The sequence below is a fragment of the Chroicocephalus ridibundus genome, chromosome 14, assembly GCF_963924245.1.
Source record: "Chroicocephalus ridibundus chromosome 14, bChrRid1.1, whole genome shotgun sequence".
Lineage (NCBI taxonomy): Eukaryota > Metazoa > Chordata > Aves > Charadriiformes > Laridae > Chroicocephalus > Chroicocephalus ridibundus.
In genome coordinates, this window is record NC_086297.1 from 4,724,752 (window position 1) to 4,745,614 (window position 20,863).

Consider the following 20,863-nt stretch of genomic DNA (forward strand, 5'->3'; position numbering starts at 1 on the left):
CGGGGGCGGGCGCGGTCCGGTTGTCCCCCGCCGCTCCGCCCGCCCCGACGAGCCGAGCCGGTGTCCGGGAGCGGGGCGGGGCGGAGCCGCCGACGGCGGGGACCGGCGGCGGGGACAAACGCCGGCGCCCCCGCAGCTGCCGGTCGCGTCCGCCGGTGATGAGGGGCCGCGCGGGCAGCGCCGCACCGAGCAGCCGGGGGCGGGGGGCACCGGGCTGCGCCCCCCCCGTGCCGGCGGGAGGAGCGGGGCGGTGGGATGCGGCTCCTCGCCCGCGGTCCCTCCCCCCGCCCCGGTCCCTCCCCCCGAGCCGCCACAGCCGCCGCCGCCGCGGCTCCGGCAAAAGTTTTCGGCGGAGCGGCCGAGCGCGCCGGTCCCGGTCCCCGCCAGCACCGCGATGCGCCCGGGAGCCGCCGCGAGCCCAGCCCCGACAGGTACGGGGAAGGAGGGGCGGAGGGAGGGAGCGCTCATCCCCGCGGCCGTGGGGCTGCCCGTCCGGCGGACGCCGCACGACCCGACGCGGGGATGCGGACCCGGGCGGCGCATCCCCGGGGCCGCGTCGTGAGCCACGGGGGTCCGGAGCAGCAGTTCTCGGAGCCGTCCCGGTGCTGGGCGCCGGCGCCGGGGGGGCTGAGCCCCTCGGCAAGGGGCGTCCTGCGCCGGGGAGGTCCCGGCTGGGCTGTGCCCCCTCCCCATCTGAGCCGCTGCCGCTGCCACCCCCGGGAAGGGGCTCTGCCGTGGGGCTTCTGGGCGCCTCTGGGTGCTGCCGTGGCTGTCGTGAGCCCAGGGCGAGTGGTACCAGCCGGGCTCTGACGCGCTGGGAGCATCTCCCGGAGAAGCCCCTCGCCGGGGTGTTGCCCGCTGGGTCCCCTGCCGCGGACACAGCAGTGCCTAGAGCTTTCTTGCTGGGAGGCAGAAGCAGGGGACACTTTTCCACCCTTCCCAGCTCCCAAGCTCTCCGGGTGTTGCAGGGGCCCATTGCGAGTGCCCTTTGTGACTCTGTCCCGAGCTCTGCTGTGTCAACACGGTGTTGGTAAATGGCTTTGTTTAACCAGGACATGTTGGGTATGTGACCTTGCCGCCCTCGTGGTTGCAAGCGCATCTCCAAAGCGGCTGCCGAGATCACCTCTGCCTGGCGCTGCGTTTCCTGGCCCGGCAGCTCCCGCGGGGCGGCGAGGGGAGAGCAGGGCACACCGGTGTCAGCCCGGCTCCCCTCGAGCCATGGCGGCTGGACAGGCAGAGGACGGGGCATTTGCTGCTGCCCAGCCCGCGCTGCCGAGCGCCCGCCCCACACCTCAACACGCACCCTGTAACGCAGCCGCCTTGCCCCACACAGTGCTCAGCGTGTGTTGTGGGTGTCCTGACCCATGCCAAATTCGGTGGGTGCCCCCGTGATTTCCTCGGCTTTATCTGTGCATCAGCAGGAAAATTTAGGGCCCGCAGGACCCCTCCTCGGCGTGTTAGTGCCGCTCCAGCTGCCAGCTCCTGTCCTTCCCACCAATCCCCATGCCTTTCCGCACGCTGCGGTGCAGATTTTTTTTATGTTCTGTTGCCTGGAGAGGGGAAAAGAAAAAAAGGCTCAACAGAGAAGAGGCAAAATGTGGATTAAAAATAGTTAATGAAAAAATGCGACCGCAAGCCCTGATCAGCAGCGCAGGGCTGAGACCAGCCGCTGAGCGCAGCGCTGCTCCGTGCTCCTCGCTCTGCCAGGCAGAGGCAGGGTCTGGGCAAGCCGGCTGCAGGGGAGATGGGATGGGATGGGATGGGATGGGATGGGATGGGATGGGATGGGATGGGATGGGATGGCCGCTCTGCTCCGTCCTCCCATGCTCTTCCATTGCATCCTGCCCTGTCCTGCGTCCCCCATGACTAGAGCCCTGTCCTTGTGTGTCTGACCCAGCCCAGGGGTCTGGGGAACTTGGCTGCGAGCAGCAGGCGCCAGCAGATGCTGGGCACAAATGCCACCCCAGCGTTGCGGGTGCTTCGGGACAGGGAGGGACTCTGCCAGGACGGGCTGCTGTGTGCGATGCCATTTGCACATCTGGACCTCAGCAGGGCAGGGTTTGAGCTCCCTCGGTGAGGTGCCGGGAGGTTGTCCCGAGCTCCGTGATGACCACAGCGTTCATTCGTGACATGAGCTGCTCCGGGGAAGCGGGTGCTGAGCTCCTGGTGCAGGCGCGCGTGCACACATGCCTGTCTGCACTGACCTTTTCCTAGGCTTTTCCCAGTCCTGTCCTTCCCCTGTGGCACACTAACCACACGTGTCACGCCGTGTCTCTCGTGCCATCCTCCTGTGTTCCATGGGCTCTCATGCAATGTGATGAACAAGAAAAACCCGTTTCCCTCAGCATCCCCTCGCCGGAGCCTGCCGGGCAGCAAGGTTATTTGGCCACTGCCCACTCGTGCTGGCAGCCCACGCTCCCTCTCTGGTGCTGGGCGGCTGCGGAGGATGCCCTTGACTGTCCCTTTCAGTGCTGTTTGGTACCAGGGCAGTCACGGAGGTGATGCAAAGAGCGTTCGTCCTGACGGCACGGGGGCGAGTGCCGTTTGTTTGCATCCTTTGTTGCTGTTGACGAAAACGCTGTCAGGGTTGGTTTAGGTTTTCTTGGTCCAAAGTGACACAGAATCCGACATCGTCGGTGGCTGGTGACGTCGGCTCTCACTGTGTGCCGCTGCTCAGCGTTTCCACAATCATGTAGCTCTGTGCAAACGAGCTGCGGTCTTGCAGCGCCAGGGCTGCTTCAGGCAGTTCTGCTGTTCCTCTGCTGCCCAAGTTCCTCGTTCTCACTTCGTGGCGGGGGGTTGGAGCAGTTGTGGGTCGCAGGTGGGGAGCGGGAGGGACCCCCAAGCTCGGGGCAGGGACACAGGCAGGGACAGCACAGGGTGCGGGACAGACCTCCTGGCCCTCTCCACCGCGGCCGTCTTCCCCGCACCGCTTGTCGTGCTTGCCGTGGTCCTGGGTGGAAAGTGGAGCAGCATCTGCAGGGCCAGGATCGCGCTGGCATTGCATCAGCTTTGGCCCTGCACCGTCCCCTCCCCTGCCAAGTGCCGAAGCCCCTGCCGCGCTGGCTTGTAGCGCTGAGCTCAAAGCCAAGCCAGCCGTGGAAAGCACTGCATTAGCGCACTGGGGGCTAATCCCTCTGTCTGGAGGGCACGCAGCCCCCTCCGCCCCGTCCTGAGCGAGCGGTGCTGTGCTGGGCGCGGGGCTGCGCTTGTGGGGGCTGCATTTGTGGGGGCTGCGTTGGGCTGCACCGGCTTTCCCGGCGCTTGTGCGGGGCCGTGGCTGTGCCCGGGTGCTCCCGGGTCACGTTGCAGATGCCCATGAGTGTCCCCGTGGAGGCTTCACCGAGCCGCTGATCCATGTAGCAATCAGCCGCAGCCATCCCAGATGTGGAGCTCGTTCCCTCGCACGTGTGGTGGCAGCGGGAGCCGGGTGCCGTCCGGGGCAGCAAAATCCCGCTGGGAAGCCGAGCTGGGCAGAGGCGGGCGCTCAGCTGGCTGCGGGGGGTCTGCGCGGGCACAGAGCTGCCGCAGGGCAGCGCGGGGGCTGCACACCCGCAGGTGGGGGGCAAAATCCCAACACAAGCCTTTTCCCATCCATTCCTTGTGGCTTGGTGCGATGCCGCAGCGGCGGCAGCAGCCCAGCGGCACAGCTTGCTCTGGTACCCAGCTCACCCCGTCCCCTCCCCAGGCTGCGCGTCCCGGACCCTGACTGCTGGCAAACACGGGGCCAGCGGCTGCCGGGCCATGAGCCACTGGGAGGGGGCAGGTCCAGGGGCCGTGGAGAAGCTGGTCCAGGCGGAGAGGGGGGTCCTTGCTCTGCCCCTGCTGCTGCAGGGGTTGGTACCGCTGGCTCGGGAAGGGCTCAGCACACCAACACGGGCACCAGCGACGCCCCGCTCCCCCAACCCCAAGGGCAGATGATGGAGCAGGTCTGACACCTCCGTACCCCAGCACTGGGGCTGCCAGCACTGGCCCCTTCCCCGCGTGGGTGCAGCCGTCCCGGGGGCTGGTTCTATTTTCCTCCTCTCCCGTGGCAGGCGCGAGGTCCCCCTCGTCAGCAGAGCAGCGCCGGGTGTTTGCAGCCCGGCCTCCGTGGGGGTCAGCAGCCGCAGAGCCATGACACAGGAACATGTCGCGTTGCCCAACGCCAGCGTGGGGCAAAAGTCCCCTGTGTGCCCGCTGCAGCACGCCGCAGCCCCGGCAAATGCACCCGCTCGCATGCCAGGCACGGCGGAGGGTCCCCCAAAGCCTGGCCCCGGCTGGCAGCAAGGTGCCGGGGCGGGGGAACATGGCACCGGGAGCCAGTTGGGCACGGCAGGGTGACGGGAGGTGGTGGCTTGGAGCTGGGTCCCTCCCGCGATGCTGCCTCTGGCACTGGACATGGCAGAGAGGGGCTCCCGGCACCAGCGGCCACAGCACATCCAGCCAGCGACGACGGCTGCTCCGAGCACTGCGGGCACCGATGCTGGGCAGTGCCAGCTGCTGGGGAGGTGCTCGGTGCTACCAGTGGTCCGAGCTGCCCCAGATCCCCTCTCCCAGCCACGCAGGGCCACTGCTCCTTCTCTGCCGCTGCCCGTCTGCCCCGAACCACAGACAGTTGGTCCATGGCTACTCCTGCATGCCCGGGTGTCTGCTAGAAATAGCCTGTGTCTCCGAGCGCGCACTGTGGGGAGGCCGAGCTGCCGGGGGTCCCTTGCCCCGTGGGCACGGGGGCCGGCACCGCGGGCAGCTGGGGCAAAGGGCCTGGGCAGGGCCCCGCTGTGGAGCGGGGAGCCCCGTGCCGGAGCGAGGAGCGTGACCAGCCCCGCGCGCCAGGACCCCTCACCCAGTGCAGTCTGCCCAGCTTGGCCACGGCAGCGCCCCGGGGCCGGGGGAGCCGCTGCCAGCCGGGGGGGGAGTCTAGGGCAGAGGCCTCCCCGACGCTAAATCCCATCGCAGGCAACTAAAAATAGAGACACCTCTGCCCCAAAGCTGCGGAGAGGGGCCGGCAGCGAGTTCGCTGCTGACCTGCGGTGCCCGGGAGGAGCCTTCCCCCCCACTGCCCCAGGGCAGGGATGCTCGGGGCAGGGGCCGGGCACCGGCATGCTGGCCGGGGGCTGAGGCGGGGACAGGGATGCTGGCAGGGGGCTGGCAGAGGGACAGGGATGGGGATGCTGTTGTGGGGCTGGTGGGTGGATGAGGACGGGGGTGTGCTGGTGTGGGGCTGGCAGAGGGACAGGGATGGGGTTGCTGTTCGGGGGGTGACGAGGGGAGAGTGGTGCTGTCGGGGGACAGGGATGGTGGCAGGGGGCTGGCAGAGGGATGAGGACAGGGATACTGGCGGGGGACCGAGGGAGGTACAGGGACAGGGATGCTGGTGGGGAGTTGAGAGGGGGACAGGGACAAGGATGCTGGTGTGGGGCTGGCAGGGGGACAGAGACAGGGATGCTGGTGGGGGACTGAGGGGAGGGACAGGGATGCTGGCATGGGGCTGGTGGAGTGATGAGGACAGGGATACTGGTGGGGGATTGAGGGGGGGGACAAGGCTGCTGGCATGGGGCTGGCAGGGGGACAGAGACAGGGATGCTGGTGTAGGGCTGGCGGGGGATGAGGACAGGGATCCTGGCACGGGCAGGTGGCCGGCGGGCACCCACTGAAGGTTCCTGTTCCCAGAGCCCACCCAGTGAGGTCTGTCCCAGGAGACGGTTCCTTCTGTCCTGGGACTGTCTAAATAAGGCACGCGCCGGCAGGTCCAGCTCCCCGAGCCGCATCTGGAGCCCCACGCGCTGATTAATGAGCTTCTCAGGCAGCCGCTTGCGACATGGCGAGTGGGTCTGCATGGAGGAAACACGACTTTCCCAGGGATAAAAATAGGCATGGGCAGAACAGCGAGCCCTGGGAGCGATGGCTGGTTGGGGAGCGCGACGGTCCGGCTGGTGCCCGGGAGGAGGCTGGGGGGGGTGATGCCGCAGTGTCTGCGGGGGCACCGGCACTGCCGTCTGTTCTGTCCCCATCCCCACCAGCTCGGCTGCCCTCACCCGCCACGGCCACGCTGCGCCGTGGGGCTGCCGTCAGAATGGCCCCTTGTGGGAAGAGATGAAATCCTGCTCAGGAGCCCCATAACCGGCTTAGGGGGATGTAAGGAATTATGGCACCTCGTGAGCCCGGCTTTGCACGGGAGCTCCCAGGCGTCCGGTTAATGGTTAACGGCCCCAGGGCTGGCCGCTGGCCCTGTCCCTGCCCTGGGAGCTCCCTGCCCACAGCCGGGGAGCCCTGCGGGGCGAAGGCTGGGGTGGCCCGAGGGATGCCCAGCCACCCTGCGGGGCGAGGGACAGGGTGGCTCGAGGGATGCCCAGCCACCCTGTGGAGCCGTCCCAGGGCCAGGCTGCCTCTACCACTGGAGCCAGGTGCGAAATCAGCGCTGCTGGGAGCGGTGGTGGCAGGGAGGGGCGTCAGCCCCCACCCTGGGAAGATGCTCGGGCGTGAGGAGGGGTCCTGGGCTCTCGGAGCTCAGCACTGATGTGCCACCGGCCACCAGCAGCAGTGTGGGGTGGCCCTGGCCCGGATCTGCCCTGCACGGGGCAGACGTCCCACGTGTGGCCATGCAGGGGCTGGGGAAGGTGTGAGGGCAGGGACCAGGGGTCTGGTTTGGGCTCAGTGAGCAGAGGGGGGGCACGGCCGTGGCTCCAATGCTTATCCTGGGGAGGAAGCGGCAGGTACACAGCGGCTTGTCAGCCTGACGGGAAAACGCATAAACAACCAGCTGAACATTAAAGCCAGGCGGGGTCAAGCGAGGACCATGGCGCAGTGACCAGGGGTGGCTCTGTGCTGGGGCAGCCTCCCCTCCGGTGCCTGCCCCTGGCCACGCGTCCCCCGGGTCTGCCCCGGATGGGTCCCGCCACCCACGTCCCCGTGACCCGGCGTCTCGTGCAGGGTCACCCACGTGCCAGGGCCACCACCGCCGGGGCAGAGGAGCTGCCGAGGGCTGGTAGGAAGCCCAGCATCCTGCGCCGCTCCCCATGCGGCTCGTGGCCCAGCGGAGGGATGTCCCAGCCATGTCTCCTCATCCTTCTGCTGCTGCTCCTCTGCTGCCAGGTAAGGGTGGGTCATCCGGCAACATGGTGCTTTACCTGTCCCCGAGCCACCATCAAGCCACCCCTGCGCACGGCAGACCTTGCCACGGCACAGCATGGCACGGCACTGAGTGGCATGGCATAGCCTGCGCTCGCCCATGACTGTCCCCAAGCCGGGGTCACTGCCCTGCCTGGCACGGTGGCCCCGCGGGCAGGCGGTGGGTGACACTCCATGGTGTCCCCAGGGCCCCTCTGCCCAGATCACAGATTTCCTCTTCGAGAGCTGGAAGGAGTACAGTGAGGAGTGCCACCGCAACATGAGCCGCCTGCCCGCGCCCACAGGTGAGAGCAGGGCACGGTGCTGGGGGACGGGGACCGGGGGACGGGGACTGGGGACCGGGGACAACGCAGCGCCTGGCTGAGGGCGCCGCCATCTCCCGTCCCTCTGCAGAGCTGGTCTGTAACCGCACCTTCGACAAGTTCTCCTGCTGGCCTGACACGCTGCCCAACAGCACCGCCAGCGTCCCCTGCCCGTGGTTCCTGCCCTGGTACCAGAAAGGTAACGGCCGGACGCGTGTGTGACGTGTGTTGTGTGTGTGTGTGTGTGTGTGTGTGTTCACATGTGTTGTGTGTACACACATGTGTGTGCTGGTGCTGCTCCCAGCGGTCACCTCTGGGCCGGTGTGCAGTGCCCGGGGTAGCTCTGGTGCCTGGGACCCCCACGGCCCCCTCCCCTCGCAGTGAAGCACAGACACGTCTTCAAGACCTGCGGACCGGACGGGCAGTGGGTGACGGGCCCCCGGGGACAGTCCCTGCGCGATGCCACGCAGTGCGAGCTGGATGCCGAGGACCTGGAGGCGCAGGTGGGCAGAGCCCGGGGGCAGCCGGTGCAGGGGTCCCTGCCCACCCTGCCCTGCCCTCATCGGCTCTTGCCCTCTCCAGGAAAAATTTGCCAAGACCTACGGCAGCTTCAAGGTGATGTACACCGTGGGCTACTCAGTGTCACTCTGCGCGCTGCTCCTCGCCCTGGCCCTGCTGCTGGGCTTCAGGTAGGGGCGCGGGCATGGGCACAGCCGGGGGGCATGGGGGGGCCATGCCGGGGTCTGGGTGCGGGCACTGATGGCAGCTCCCCCCTCCGCAGCAAGCTGCACTGCATGAGGAACTACATCCACATGAACCTCTTCGCCTCCTTCATCCTGAAGGGCGTCTCCGTGCTGGTCATCGACGCCCTGCTCAAGACACACTACAGCGACAAGATTGACGACTACAACGTGCACATCTGGCTGAGCGACGAGGTGAGCGCGGGGACGGCGGGGACGGGGGCGTGGGTGGCGTGGCAGACCTGACCCCTGTCCGCAGGCGGCAGCGGGCTGCCGGACGGCCACGGTCTTCATGCAGTACGGCATCGTGGCCAACTACTGCTGGCTGCTGGTGGAGGGCATCTACCTGCACAACCTCCTGGTGGTGGCCGTCTTCTCTGAGAGGAGCTACTTCACCCTCTACCTGTGCATCGGCTGGGGTGAGTGCGGGCGGGCTGGCTCCTTGTCCCCGTCCCCCAACCCTGTCCCCTGCCATGCCTCACCGTCCCCCCGCCCGCCTCCCCTCCAGGGGCGCCTGTGCTGTTCCTCATCCCCTGGGTCGTCGTGAAGTTCCTCTATGAAAACATCCAGTGAGTACCAGCCCCTGCAGCGGGCGACAAGCGGTGCCTGCGGGCATGCGGGGATGGGCAGGCGCGCATGGGACACGTTGAGGGATGGTGGGGACGGTGTGACAGCCCCGCAGAGGCTCCGTGCCATCGCCCTGTGCAAGGAGCAGGGCGTCGGGCCGTGGCGGTCGCTCGGCTGGGGCTGCCAATGCCAGGCCAGGCTCTGGCAGCCGCCTGGTTGAGGGGCTGCCTGGCAGTCCCTGTCCCGCCCCTCTGCAGGTGCTGGACCACCAACAACAATATGGGCTTCTGGTGGATCCTTCGCTTCCCTGTGTTCCTGGCCATCTTGGTGAGTCCGGGGCTGCGGCTCTGCCTGCGAGGGCCCCCAGCCCCCTGCGAAAGGGGCTGCCCTGGGCAGGGGACAGAGCTGCCCGGCCCCTCATGGCTCACGCCACTCCATTGCAGATCAACTTCTTCATCTTCATCCGCATCATCCAGATCCTCGTCTCCAAGCTCCGTGCGCACCAGATGCGCTACACCGACTACAAGTTCAGGTGGGTGGTGGGCGCAGCCCCGGCCCTGCACGGCCACGGTGCACGGGCTGCTGCGTGTGCATGTATGCGTGCGTGTGTGTTTGCCCACCCCACAGCCCCAGCGCTGACGGGCCCCCCCTCGCCGTGCAGGCTGGCCAAGTCCACACTGACACTGATCCCACTCCTGGGCATCCACGAGGTGGTCTTCGCCTTCATCACGGATGAGCACGCCCAGGGCACCCTGCGCTACGTCAAGCTCTTCTTTGACCTCTTCCTGAGCTCCTTCCAGGTGAGCCCAGCCCCGCACGGGACCGATTCTCCATGGGGACCCCCCTCCATCTCAGGATGGACCAGACCAGGGTTGGGGTCAGGGTCTGACCCCGTGTGCCTCTCATGCCTCTCCTCCCTCTGCCCAGGGGATGCTGGTGGCCATTCTCTACTGCTTTGTCAACAAGGAGGTGAGCTGGATGGCGTGCAAGCGGGCAGCCGGGGGGCGCTCGGGCAGCCGGGGGGGGCTCGGGCAGCCGGCAGGCACAGGGCCATGGTGACGGTGGCTGCCCGCAGGTGCAGGCAGAGCTGTTGAAGAGGTGGCAGCGGTGGAAGCTGGGGAAGGACCTGGCGGAGGAGTACAAGCACACCTACAGCCACGCACCCAGCGCCCGCAACGGCGCCGGCAGCGCCTGCGAGAAGCATCAGCTGGTGAGCGGCAGCGCCAACGGGCTGGGGCGCAGCGTGGCCCCTGCGCGCCCCGGCACCCACTACCTCGAGAGGACCGGCCACAGCACTGTCGAGCACCTTGCCCTGGGGGACCGGCACCACTGCTACGAGTTCCCCGAGACCACGGCCGAGAGCCACTTCTGAGCCTGCAGCCGGAGCGGGAGGGCTGTGCCGGCCCGGCTGCCACAGGCTGAGCCGGCTGGGGCGGCTGCCACCTCCCTCCCCAGCCCCGTCCCGCTCCGGGCGCTGCGGGACCCTGCCCGCCCCGGGGAGCACGCGGCGCCGTGCTGGACGTGCACGGGACGATGGACACGGCTGGGCCAGCTGCGGGTGAGGCACGGCAAGCGGGACCTGGACCTCTGTGGAGAGGGATCTGTGGGGCAGGGGGATATGGGGGGGGGTAGGGGAGGGAGGGGGGGGGTTGTCCTGTGGTGCTGCCCTCGTGCGCCTTCGAGACCCTTTGCGCCGTGCTGTAATTTATCTGTTGTAACTGTAAATAGGTGTGGGCCCGTGCCGGGCTGCAGGGCCAGCTCTGTGTGTGCCTCTCTGTCCACAAACGGTGTCCGGCGGGTGGGGACCGGGGACACCATGGCCCCAGACTGTGCCCGCGAGCACCCACGGGTGATCCCACAGCCACGGAGGGGGAGCTGGGCAACCCGGCACGGATGGGCTGCACCAGAAGACAGCCCCACTGCCTGCCCCACAGCCCCACTGCCTGCCCCACAGCCCCACACAGGTGAGCGAGGCCGATGTGAGGCAGCGGCCGCTGCAGCGCTGCCAGCCGGGGCTCCAGCTCCCCGCCAGCACATGCTCTCCTCCGGCCGCTAATCGGCTCTGTCCTCTCACTGCCAGGAGCCCTTAATTAAATCATTTGGCTCTGCCTGCCGGCACCCCCTCTCTCCTGGGAACTGGCCCAGGCCACGGTCCGGGCAGCGGCCGCCGGCAGCACTGAGCACCGTGAGCAGTGCCATGGGGTGCGGGGCCACGGGTCTCCCCGGCCGGCGGGCTGGGCTGTCTGCGGTGGGGTGGGAGCGCGGCGGGCCGGCACCCTAAGAGGCTTGTGCCGCACACATGAGCGCTAAGCCCGGATGCTGCAGCTTTGGGCACCACAATGGCCCGGTGTGCAGGGATTAGCCCGGCACCTCCGCAGCCGGGGGCACCCTGCCCGGTGGGGGGTGGTGGGACAGGCAGACAGCCCTGCTGTGACCCCCAGCCACCCCACAGGCCCTAGGCACGGGGCACTGCCCATCACCATCCACGGCAGGCCCCTCCTGGCCCTGAGCAGATGACAGACCCTGGCTGTCAGACCCCACGCACAGCCCGGTACAGGGGACATGACGAGCGGGGCAAGCGCTTGGAGCCGTGCCCCGGCGGCCACCGGCAGCCTCCCACAGGAAACAGCAGCGCTGGGCAGGCGGCCGCCTCCCCACCAAATCCCACTCTGTCCCAGCGTCGCCAGCACTGCCACGGCCACGGCCACGGCCCTGCCCGCCCACGCCAGCCGGCACGAGGGACGGCGGGAGCCATGCTGTCTGCCCGGGGGCGGTGGGGTCCCGGACCACGGCGAGGGCGTCATCGGGGCTGGCCATGGCACGGGGAGGGCATGGCCGCAGCGCCGGCCCCGGCTGCGCAGCCCTTGGCTCCCGGCGGCAGCGGTGGGCCGAGCATGCAGTAATTTTCCTCTGTTTACTTGACAACTTGCTGTCTGCCCCGGCCAAGTGGGGACCCAGCATCCAGGGGCTGGTGCAGCGCAGGCAACGGGGACGTGGTGCGGGGGGCTGCGAGCCTATGGCAGCAACGCCGTGGGGCCACAGTTGTGGGGCCACAGTACCCATGGGGTACCCACAGTAGCCATGGGGCTGAGCGGGCAAGGGGAGGGAGGCGCAGGGGTTGGGGTCTGCCCGGCTCCCTGGGTGCGGGGATGGGGATAGGGACAGGGAGGGGGACAGGGATGGACCCTGCCCAGCGCTGTGGTGCCGGAGCCGGCCGGGGCTGGCCCCCATGGCCGCTGCCGTCACTGTGGCCTCCTGACGTGGTAACAAGCCTAATTGAGGCAAATTGCTGGAGCACGAAGCGGTTTCTGGGAAGGTAAATATGGTCATCGCGTGGCGCCGGGCCCTGTGCATGTTGCTCCAGCGTTGCCGTGGCAACACCCCACTGTCATCCCCTGGTGACATGGTGATGCCCTGCTGGCCCCACGGCGCAGAGGGCACGGGGACCCCCAGACCCTGCCCAGGAGGGGTGATATGAACCCCTCCCCCCCGTCTGCTACAGCATGATGGGGACCCTTCAGGGACCCCAAGCCAGTCCCAGCCCACAGGGTGTCCCTGCAGCAACACCCTGTGTCCCCTGGTGCCACGGGGCAGCCCCCAGCACTGCCCTATGTCCCCACAGCCCGCTGTCCCCCGCACAGCCCCATGTCATGTCCCACCATCCTGCCCGCAGCGTGGCTAAGTCCGGCACCCCGGGGGTCCGTGTTGGGGGTGGCAGATCCCCTGCCCTGTCCCTGCTGCGGGGCCGAGGCACATGGCAGGGGCTGGCTGGGGTCAGAGCTGCCAGCACCGGGCACAGCCCTGAGCGGGGACGGTGTCTGCGGGTGGCCGGGAGCCTTGTGCAAGTGCCCGATGTCCGCCCGTCCCGCGTTGGAGCACATGCCCGTAGCCCCCGCCGCCAGCCCGGCTGCCACCCCAAAGCCGGGGCAGTGCCTGTGCCACGGGGGTGAGCCTGCAGCCCCCATGCCCTGATTGTCCCCCCCCCCAGCCAGCAGCTCCCTGGCACACATGGCCCCCCAGCACTTCTGGGCACGGCGGCACTGCTGCTGGGACCCTGGGGAGAGGGAGCAGGGTGCCAGTCCTGCCCAGGGACCCAGGTCCCTCAAGACTGCCACCAGCATCCTTTCCCATCACCATGGGGAGCCTCTGGAAGGGGACAGCTCATTGTCCCTGCGTCACTGCACCCTGTGTCTGGCTGCACCCCAGGCTGAGGGCAGAGCCTTCATGGCACCCACCCTGCTCCAGGCTGTGGGACAGGGCTGGCAGGACGAGGGTGGCTTGGAGGAAGGTGCCTGTGCCCCTCGCCCTGGGGACCCTGCTGTGTGGGCTGGGGAAGCTGCTCCCTGCTGCAGCCTCGCACTGCCCACAGTGGGGGGGTCACCCCGACAGCCCCCTGGGGGTCACCGCCTGCACCCTGACACCGCTGGGGTGCACCTCAGGCAGCAAAACCTGCACATCACACACATGCGTGCACGCACACTCACACAGACACACAAATACACACACAGGCGGGTGTGCACAGACCTTGGCTGCCCGGCAGAAGCCGCCTGTTCCCCGTGACTGGTGGAACTAAGGTGGTGCCACCAGCCCACACAGTCTGGGCAGAGAATCACAGAATCATAGAATGGTTTGGGTGGGAAGGGACCTTAAAGCCCACTCAGTGCCACCCCCTGCCCTGGGCAGGGACACCTCCCACCAGCCCAGGCTGCTCCAAGCCCCGTCCAACCTGGCCTTGAACCCCTCCAGGGATGGGGCAGCCACAGCTTCTCTGGGCAGCCTGGGCCAGGGGCTCACCACCCCCAGTGTAAAACGTTTCTTCCTTAGAGGTGCCAGTGGGGGGGCAGACGCCAGGCTCGGCCACAGCACGAGGCCCTGGCTGTGGGGCTGGACCCACGGCGTGGGGCCGGAGCGTTCAATCACCACCCGTGGCACCTCCAGGGCTGCACCCCGGGGCCGTGGCGCCTCGCAGGAATACTCCCACTTTATCAAGGGAATTGAGCACCACAAATTGGTCTTCTAAGTAGATTCTGCCTGCTGCCGTCCCCTCTTCCCACCGCTTAATTCAATGATACAACACATACCTCTCTTCCTCCCACCATTTAATCTAATGATAAGCACTGTATCCGAGTCACAGGGAAAATAAACCCTTGCCGAGTTCGATTTTTATAGGTAAACAGCCTGATTTCTCTGGCCTGGGGCCTCGCTCCCTTGCAGGGGGACCCCCCCCCGCCACCTGACTTCCACACTTCTGCGCCGCCTCACCGCCCTCACCCCCGTGGTTTGTTATTAGTCTTTATAAAAATTGCCTGTTTATAGAATGATTTTGGTACGACATTTCATTAGGGTTTGAGTGACTGCTTCGCCTCCAGCTTTACAGCGCCCAAGCCAAGAGAAAAACAAGGCAGTGGCCAGCAGGGTTGGGCTGCAGGACCCCTGTACATGCCCTCCAGCTTGGGGACACCACTGCAGCCCCCAGGACAGCCCCAGAAGTGGTCTGCGGTGTGTGCCCAGCTGCGGGGAGCAGTGCCAGGCTCTGCGGCAGCCAGACAGCAGCCTGCCCGGCCGGGTAGGAGGGGAGGTGGGCACCACACAGAGCCCATCCGGCACCAGCCATCGGAGCTCAGATGCAAGTGGCACAGAGGAGTAGCTCGGGGGCTGCGCCAGCAGCGTGCGGGCAGCTCCCAGAATGTTGGCGTGGCTCTCGCCCACGCCCCTCGCACAGCCCTGCGCTGCTCCTTCCCTCGGCCACCCGAGTTGCAGGGTCTCCGGCCGGCTGGGACAGGTTGCCTTCCTCCAGCCCCTTGCCATTCCCTCAGGACACACAGACCGGGGGACACACGGCTACAGCTGTGCTCAGGGCTTCCCACTCGGCTCCACGCTCCCCAGACGTGGGGCACACCACGGGGCCCACCCTGCAGGGAAAGCCAAAGGAGAAGGACCGTGACAGCGATGTCACCTCTTGCCCCTGCTCCCCTGAGGGCACCAGCTCCCCACAGGCTCCAGCAGAGTCGGCAACAAGAGGTGCCGAGGTACCATCCCGTGTGCCAGAACCTGGCAGCGTGCCTTGGGCATGTTCTGGTGATGGGAGGTAAACAGGGTCGTGGCTGAGTGTAAAGAGATGCACTTGAGAAGAAATCCTAGCAATGCTAAGTATACTTTAAATGCCACTAAAGCAGCGGAGGGAAGAAGATACGAGTGTATTAATAGTCTCAACATTTAAAACTTTGGTCCAGCGACAACTCAGAGGATGCTGGCTTGCAGGAGGGCTGCCAGAGCCCAAGGGCATTGTGCTACCAGCACGCAGCGCCAGGCTGCACATGCTTGTGGTGAAATTAAGAGCCCAGAGAAAGTGCAAGGGCAAGATCCCTTCTGGAAAAAATGTAAAGAAATAAAAGTAAGAGGCAGCTTCTACACTTTGCATTATGTCTCCTTAGGACTTGGTCAGGCCTGAAGAGGCACAGAAAGCCCTGGCCTCTATTGCCAGTGCTGGTCTAAAACGGAAAACACGGGGCTTCAGCAACAAAATAGGAACATTTTGGAAGTCTAAAAAAGGGCAGAACGAGGGCCCTGCCCCAGCCAAGCTGCAGGCACACACGGGACAGAGCAGGGGGCACACACAGCTTGCGGGCACAGGCACCAAGGAACCATGGTGGGGATCGGGCAGGGAACAGCTTGCCGGGACGCCATGGCTGAGACAATGGGTCTTGGCAGCGCCACGCTGGGCACAGCACACCAGCACCATCAGGAGCAGCTGGGCTCCACACGCTGCTCCACCACCAGCCACAACCGCTGCGGCAAACAGCCAATGGACCGGCCCCGCTCCCGGCCACAGCAGCCACGCACGGTAGGGGCTGCGGCAGCGTCACAGGGAGGCACAGCCAAAAGGACACCAGCTTTTATTTACAATACTCCTCAAGTGACAGACAACAGAAAAAAAAAAAAAAAAAAGAAAAGGGGACAGCATAGCTCACCGACTCAACAAAGGAAAGGTAATGGCAGGCCCAGCTCCCCCCACACCGCTCCCAAGCCCCCTGGCAGCCCCCTGCCCGCTGGCTCGCAGCACAGCGGGCAGGGGGCTGCTCCCACCGCTCCCCAGGGTCTGCTGGGGGCACAGACACGGCCGGCGTGGCTGCTCTGCTCAGATGGGTGAGGATGGCACAGTCGCTCTCCCTCGCTCAGAGATGATGATGCAGAAACCACCCAAGCCTTGTGAGGGGCGGGGGTCCCAAGAAAGAGCCCCCCGGGACAAGTTATACCAACTACAGCAGCCGCCACACAGTGACATTTCTGCCAGCTGTGGAGGCCAGATCTCTTCCAAGGGTGCATGTCTGGAAAATGGTGTTAGTATAAAACAGCGCGGCGCTGCTCAGGCAAAGACGCCAACGAGCTCCTTTCCGCACAGTCAGCACCATCCACCCCCCACTGCTGTTACCACCCGTGGAGCTGCCAGCGCACCGAGGCCAAGGGGGCTGAACGCAGCCCAACACCCGCCTCTGAGCACCTCTCGGGCGCTTGGGGCTGGGGCCAGCGCTGATGCTCCATCTCTCTCCATCTGTGGGGAGAGAGGAGCAGCTCCACCCACAGCACCACAGGGACCTGGCCCAATCTAAGCACAAGGAAAATTGGCCTCGGATATGACCCACAAGCTCTGGCAGCTCTGAGGAGTCCCAGGCACTAGCAGCCCAGGTGCAAGTTAAGCCCTCCCACCAGGGAGCAAGGAACAGCCAGAGTGCCACCTGCCCAGCAGTCAGCTGCACAAAGGGTGTTGAAGTGCGGCTGCCTGCCTGTCCTGAGGCACAAGGACAGAACCAGCTCTCCTTCCTTCTCCCCCTGGCCCACCGTGGATCCTGCGCGCTCAGGAGGGAGCGGAGAACTAGCGCTGCCTCTACCGACAACACAGCCACTCTGCTCTGCCCTGCCGCACACCAGAGCCCAGGGAGCCCACCTACTCAACACCAGGGGCAGAGATGAAAGGAGAACGGGAGGTCTGTGAGCCCAGTATGAAGTGGGGAAGTACAGCTTGAGGCCAGAGAAAGCTATGAGTTGGGGGGACTGGAATCCTTTGCAACAGGCTCTGGGCATCCTCGGTGAGGCCCTGAGCATCTTTGATTTCAGGTAGCTTCAGAGCCAGCCCCAAAGCTGACTGGCTCTCCCGCGGGCTTTTGGGAGTACAGACCAGAGGAGGAAATCAACACAAAATCTCAAATTAAATCTGCTTGAGGACCTTAGGAGACCAGCCGATCCACAGGGAGGACTCGCCTTAGGACTTCTTTGCATCCTGTGTATTCCTCCTCTTCAGATCACCCAGGTCGACAGGTTTAAACGCTGCAGGGAAGACAGGAGACACTTTGGCGGCAGAGGCCGCATCGCAGCCCACTCCCGGCCAGCGCAGGCTCCCCGGGGCCGGCCGTCCCCTCCGGCAGGGCCGGGGAGAGTGCCCCCCGCCCCCTCACCTTTGAGGCTAGGGTTCGGCATCTTCTCCACGTACTCCTCGACCAGGCCGCGCTCGGAGCCCATCTGGCTGCGCAGGTCACGCTCCACACACTGCCAGGCTGCAGGGATGGGGGAGAGGGGGCCGCTCGCCTCGGGCACCACCTGGGCCGCAGCCGGGGCCCCCCAAGCCCCGGCTCCCACCGCCGCCGAGCGCCGCGGCCTCCGCCCCCACCCACCCTCGTAGATGAAGCGCACGTTCTCCTCGTGGGCCGGGGTGAAGATCTCGCTGCCGGCGCCGGGGGAACGCGGGCCGCCGCTCCGCTTGCCGTTGTAGACCACGCGGGACACGGGGGAGCTGAAAGCGAAGCGCGGGGCTGAGCCGGGCCCGGGGCCGCGGCTGGGCCCGGGGCCGGGCGGGGCTCACCTGGCCATGGCGTCGTGGGTGCGGCGGCGGCTCGGCTGGGCTCGGCGCGGCTGCGGGGAGAAAGGAGAGGGCGGCCAGGCCGGGCTAGGCCGCGGGCCGCCCCCCGCCCGTCGCCATGGCAACGCGCGCCCCTCACCTGGGCCCGGCTCCCGCCTCCGCTCGCCCTCGGGCCGCGACGGAAGCGCCGCAGCGCGCAGGCGCGGCCCCGCCCCCGCGTCAGATCCGGCCCCGCCCGCCCCCGGCCTCGCCTCAGGCCCAGGCCCAGCCCCGGCCTTGCTTCCAACCCCAACCCCGGCCCCGGTCCCAGTCCCGGCCCCGGCCTCGGTGCAGCCCCGCAGCCGTCGGTGTGAATATGCTTTATTGGAAAAGTACAAAGTGGTTCCCGAGACGCGGTACCGGGCGAGCCCCTGCCCGCCCGCCGGCCCGGGCCCAGCCCGGGCCCAACCCTCGGGCCCGGCGCGGCCCCGCCGCCCCGGCGCCCCGCCGCCTGCTCCTCGCCCAGCCCCGCCTCAGCCCATGGCGGTGGCCTGGAAGAGCTCCACCAGGTCCCTGTACTCGGGGTCGATAAGGTCCGAGGGTTTCTCCCCGGCATCAGTGGTGGCCTCCGGGCTGGCCCCAAGGGACATGAGGTACCTGCAGGAGACACAGCGCTGAGCACGGCCCCCCGGCTTCCCCGGGTCTGCTGCCAGGGTGCCCGGGCACAGCCACGGGGAACTGTAAGGCCCCGTCAGCCCCGCAGGTACTGGGCACCCTCCTGGGAGCAGACCCCGGAGCCCTGGCCAGCCCCAGCGCTGTCGGCTCTGGTTCTCAGGGCTCCACAAGCACCGGGGGTCCCGTCACAGCCCAGGCCGGGTGCTCCTCACCTGGCTATGTCAGCATAGCCGTCACTGCAGGCCATGTGCAGGGGCGTCCACCCATTCTCATCTTTCTGGTGGATGTCAGCGCCGTATTTAACCAGGAGCTTGACGCAGTCCAGGTTTCCAGTAAGCACAGCTTCGTGGAGGGCTGCCATGCCTGGAAGGAAAGGGTTTATTAGCCTTGGACTGGGGAAGGAGTCTCTTAATGCAGAGCTGACAAGTGCGGGTTGTCCACAGCCCAGGAAAGAGCGCTGCCGGCAAACCCTCGTTACAGGGAGATGAGTTTGGGGAAAGAAACCAAGACTGAGGAACCAAGAGGAGCCACCACGTGTTTCTGTTCCCCTTCTACAGCATAAATACCCTCTCTAAGGTGGCACAGCACCCACCTCCCCCCTGGCCATGATGGTTGAAGGAAGGAGGAGCTGCCCTGTCCTGCAGAGCTCCTGGCCAGCAGCCTGCCCTGAGTCCCAGCCAGGACTCACGTGGGGACATGAGGAGAGTGTCTCCGGGGTCCTGCTCTGTCCAAGTTTTGGAAGCTCCTTACAGAGCAAGTAGTGAAGCAATCAGTATAGATAGGAGGGAGCCCGGGGTCATCTGAGCCCCTGCCTCCATGGCCATGTGACAGCAGAAGCTGAAGCCAAGCCCAAGAAAGGGACAAATCCGGGCTCTGCACCAGCCAGTTCGGATCAAGGCATTCCATACACAGTTGCTTGTGAGGTTGGGTGCAAACACAACACAACGCCTTCCCCACAGACATAAATGCCACCAGTCCACAGATCCACATGTGCGAGAGAGAACAGTGTTTGTGAGAAATGGCCAGAGCCAGGACCCAAATGCGGAGCCTCCCTTCTTCCCATTCTTCCCCCAAGCCGGGGCAAAGGCAGGAGCCCCGCTGTCCCGTCCACAGCTCCACAGACCAGCCTGTGCCCACGGCTCCTTTTCTAGGTCCCACCATGCTGCAGCTGAGTGGTGATGCCTTAAAGGGACCCGTGGGTAATCCTCCCCCCTCCCCACAGCGCATGAGGGCCACGCTGTCGAGGGGAGATGTTGGGGCGCTGGCACAGGGCTCTCCTGGGCCCCGCCGGGCAGTGTTGGGGGTAGCACTCCTTGCTAGGGAGAAAAATTAGTCGATTCCAACCTATCACCCTGCCGAAGGTGGCCCACATCCCAGCTTTGGCCACACAGCTCGCTCTGGTCTCCCTCGCAGCATGGCTGAGCCGTGCGGCCACCCAGATTCCAGCTCTGCCAACCCCGGCAGCACTCACCAGAAGGGTAGATGGTGTCCAGTGTCACTTTTCTGGCCCGTATGAATCTGCCCACCTGCTCCAGGTCCCCCTGCCTGATGTGGTCCTGAAAGACGATGTCATTGGGGAAGCGCACAGTGCGCGAGGCTTTCAGTCTCTGTGCGTACCGACTGTACCGCGGCATTGAGACTGGGTAATAGTCCTTCATGCTGATGGCAGCCTTCAGGCACTGCAGAGGAGGGGGAGGAGCAGGGGCATGGGGGGCTGTAGTAGCAGCTGGAGTCGCTCAGTGCTTGGCCCTACAACTTGCTGGCCTCCAAGCACTGCTTTCTCCTCTTCTGCCTGGCAGGCTCCTCCTCGCTATGGAGGAGCGATGGCACCCCGCGCCACTGCACTCCCTCTGCGCCCGTGACCGTGTCCACAGTGGGTGCCGGTCCCTTCGCTGGCTCTCCCTGCGCTCCCTTGCTGCACGCAGGAGGTGGCACCGGGCACACGCAGCTCACCCGCAGGCCCTTGGCCAGGACTGATGGTTCTCCAGGGGCATTGCGTTATATAGGCTCCCGCGGGCTATTTTCAGGACATGCAGCTCATCCTATTTGCCATGATACCTTGTAATCGAGCCGCCCAGGCCCGCAGCCTCCCACTTTTGGGCAGAGGTTGGTGTCTCATCTTACCACCCACCTGTTGATGTGCCCATCCAAGGGGTCAAATCTACTCTTGCTTTTGCATGGATAGCCCTTCAGAGGAGCCCAAGAGCCTGAGAACAGACCTTCCCAGCAACAAGCCCTCACACACACGCACATGTGCCAGGAAAAAGAGACAAGCACGGTCACCAAGCGAGGGAAACCAGCCACTCTCATACCGACCAGCCAGCGCAGGGCGGACGTGTCAGAGCTGTGGTGCCAAATACATTCAGAGCGAAGTCACTCTCCTGGAGTTGCATCAGACAACTTGAAAGGAGCAGAATGAGCTGTGCTGCCTGGCACGGCTGTGAGACAGCGCACAGCTAAGCGTGGAGACCACCACCAGCACGTTGGATGTTACTGGTGCCCTTGCGAGGACAGAGGTGCTGCGGGCTCTCCTCATGCAGGCACAGAACCAGAAGCCTGCAATCGCAGTCCCCGGTGTCCAACGTCCTGCTTCCAACTCAGAACCAGCTGCCTGTAAGGGCAGGCTTCTATGGAAC

General features: G+C 66.1%; 3 protein-coding genes across 5 annotated transcripts; 1 reads left to right on the plus strand and 2 right to left on the minus strand.

Moving 5' to 3' along the window:
• The first annotated feature begins 113 nt into the window (after window positions 1-113).
• GCGR (glucagon receptor) lies at window positions 114-10,313 on the plus strand. 3 transcript variants are annotated; one of them, XM_063352035.1, is made up of 14 exons: window positions 117-431; window positions 6,913-7,074; window positions 7,298-7,394; window positions 7,504-7,611; window positions 7,794-7,915; window positions 7,995-8,101; window positions 8,194-8,347; window positions 8,451-8,571; window positions 8,661-8,721; window positions 8,977-9,046; window positions 9,163-9,251; window positions 9,381-9,519; window positions 9,647-9,688; window positions 9,795-10,313. In XM_063352035.1, the coding sequence occupies exons 1-14, from the start codon at window positions 159-161 to the stop codon at window positions 10,089-10,091; spliced, it is 1,842 nt and encodes a 613-aa protein (XP_063208105.1). In that variant the 5' UTR covers window positions 117-158; the 3' UTR covers window positions 10,092-10,313. The 3 variants fall into 3 exon arrangements, with proteins under 3 accessions (XP_063208102.1, XP_063208105.1, XP_063208104.1); XM_063352034.1 differs by having other exon boundaries at window positions 119-431; window positions 8,412-8,571; XM_063352032.1 differs by having other exon boundaries at window positions 114-431; window positions 8,412-8,571; window positions 9,163-9,519.
• Window positions 10,314-15,598: 5,285 nt separating this feature from the next.
• MCRIP1 (MAPK regulated corepressor interacting protein 1) lies at window positions 15,599-17,780 on the minus strand. Its single transcript, XM_063352436.1, has 5 exons — window positions 17,713-17,780; window positions 17,577-17,626; window positions 17,389-17,507; window positions 17,173-17,271; window positions 15,599-17,044 (listed from the first exon to the last, which is right to left on the minus strand). Exons 2-5 carry the CDS (start codon window positions 17,582-17,584, stop codon window positions 16,980-16,982), a joined length of 291 nt encoding a protein of 96 aa, XP_063208506.1. The 5' UTR covers window positions 17,585-17,626; window positions 17,713-17,780; the 3' UTR covers window positions 15,599-16,979.
• Window positions 17,781-17,917: 137 nt separating this feature from the next.
• On the minus strand, window positions 17,918-20,188 carry PPP1R27 (protein phosphatase 1 regulatory subunit 27). The gene is made up of 3 exons (XM_063352251.1): window positions 19,699-20,188; window positions 18,440-18,590; window positions 17,918-18,209 (listed from the first exon to the last, which is right to left on the minus strand). The coding sequence occupies exons 1-3, from the start codon at window positions 19,883-19,885 to the stop codon at window positions 18,086-18,088; spliced, it is 462 nt and encodes a 153-aa protein (XP_063208321.1). The 5' UTR covers window positions 19,886-20,188; the 3' UTR covers window positions 17,918-18,085.
• Between the last annotated feature and the right edge of the window lie 675 nt (window positions 20,189-20,863).

What these genes read in the sequence shown, in the direction of transcription:
- GCGR (XM_063352032.1), top strand. Translation starts at nt 159, where the DNA reads ATGAGGGGCCGCGCGGGCAGCGCCGCACCGAGCAGCCGGGGGCGGGGG. An exon ending in CGCGAGCCCAGCCCCGACAG is followed by an intron (nt 432 to 6,912) that starts GTACGGGGAAGG and finishes CGTCTCGTGCAG; the next exon opens with GGTCACCCACGTGCCAGGGC. An exon ending in ACTGCTTTGTCAACAAGGAG is followed by an intron (nt 9,689 to 9,794) that starts GTGAGCTGGATG and finishes GGCTGCCCGCAG; the next exon opens with GTGCAGGCAGAGCTGTTGAA.
- MCRIP1 (XM_063352436.1), bottom strand. An exon ending in CGTGCGCTTCATCTACGAGG is followed by an intron (nt 17,272 to 17,388) that starts GTGGGTGGGGGC and finishes CCATCCCTGCAG; the next exon opens with CCTGGCAGTGTGTGGAGCGT. An exon ending in GCCGAACCCTAGCCTCAAAG is followed by an intron (nt 17,045 to 17,172) that starts GTGAGGGGGCGG and finishes TCTTCCCTGCAG; the next exon opens with CGTTTAAACCTGTCGACCTG.
- PPP1R27 (XM_063352251.1), bottom strand. Translation starts at nt 19,885, where the DNA reads ATGAAGGACTATTACCCAGTCTCAATGCCGCGGTACAGTCGGTACGCA. An exon ending in GGACACCATCTACCCTTCTG is followed by an intron (nt 18,591 to 19,698) that starts GTGAGTGCTGCC and finishes CTTTCCTTCCAG; the next exon opens with GCATGGCAGCCCTCCACGAA. An exon ending in GGCTATGCTGACATAGCCAG is followed by an intron (nt 18,210 to 18,439) that starts GTGAGGAGCACC and finishes TGTCTCCTGCAG; the next exon opens with GTACCTCATGTCCCTTGGGG.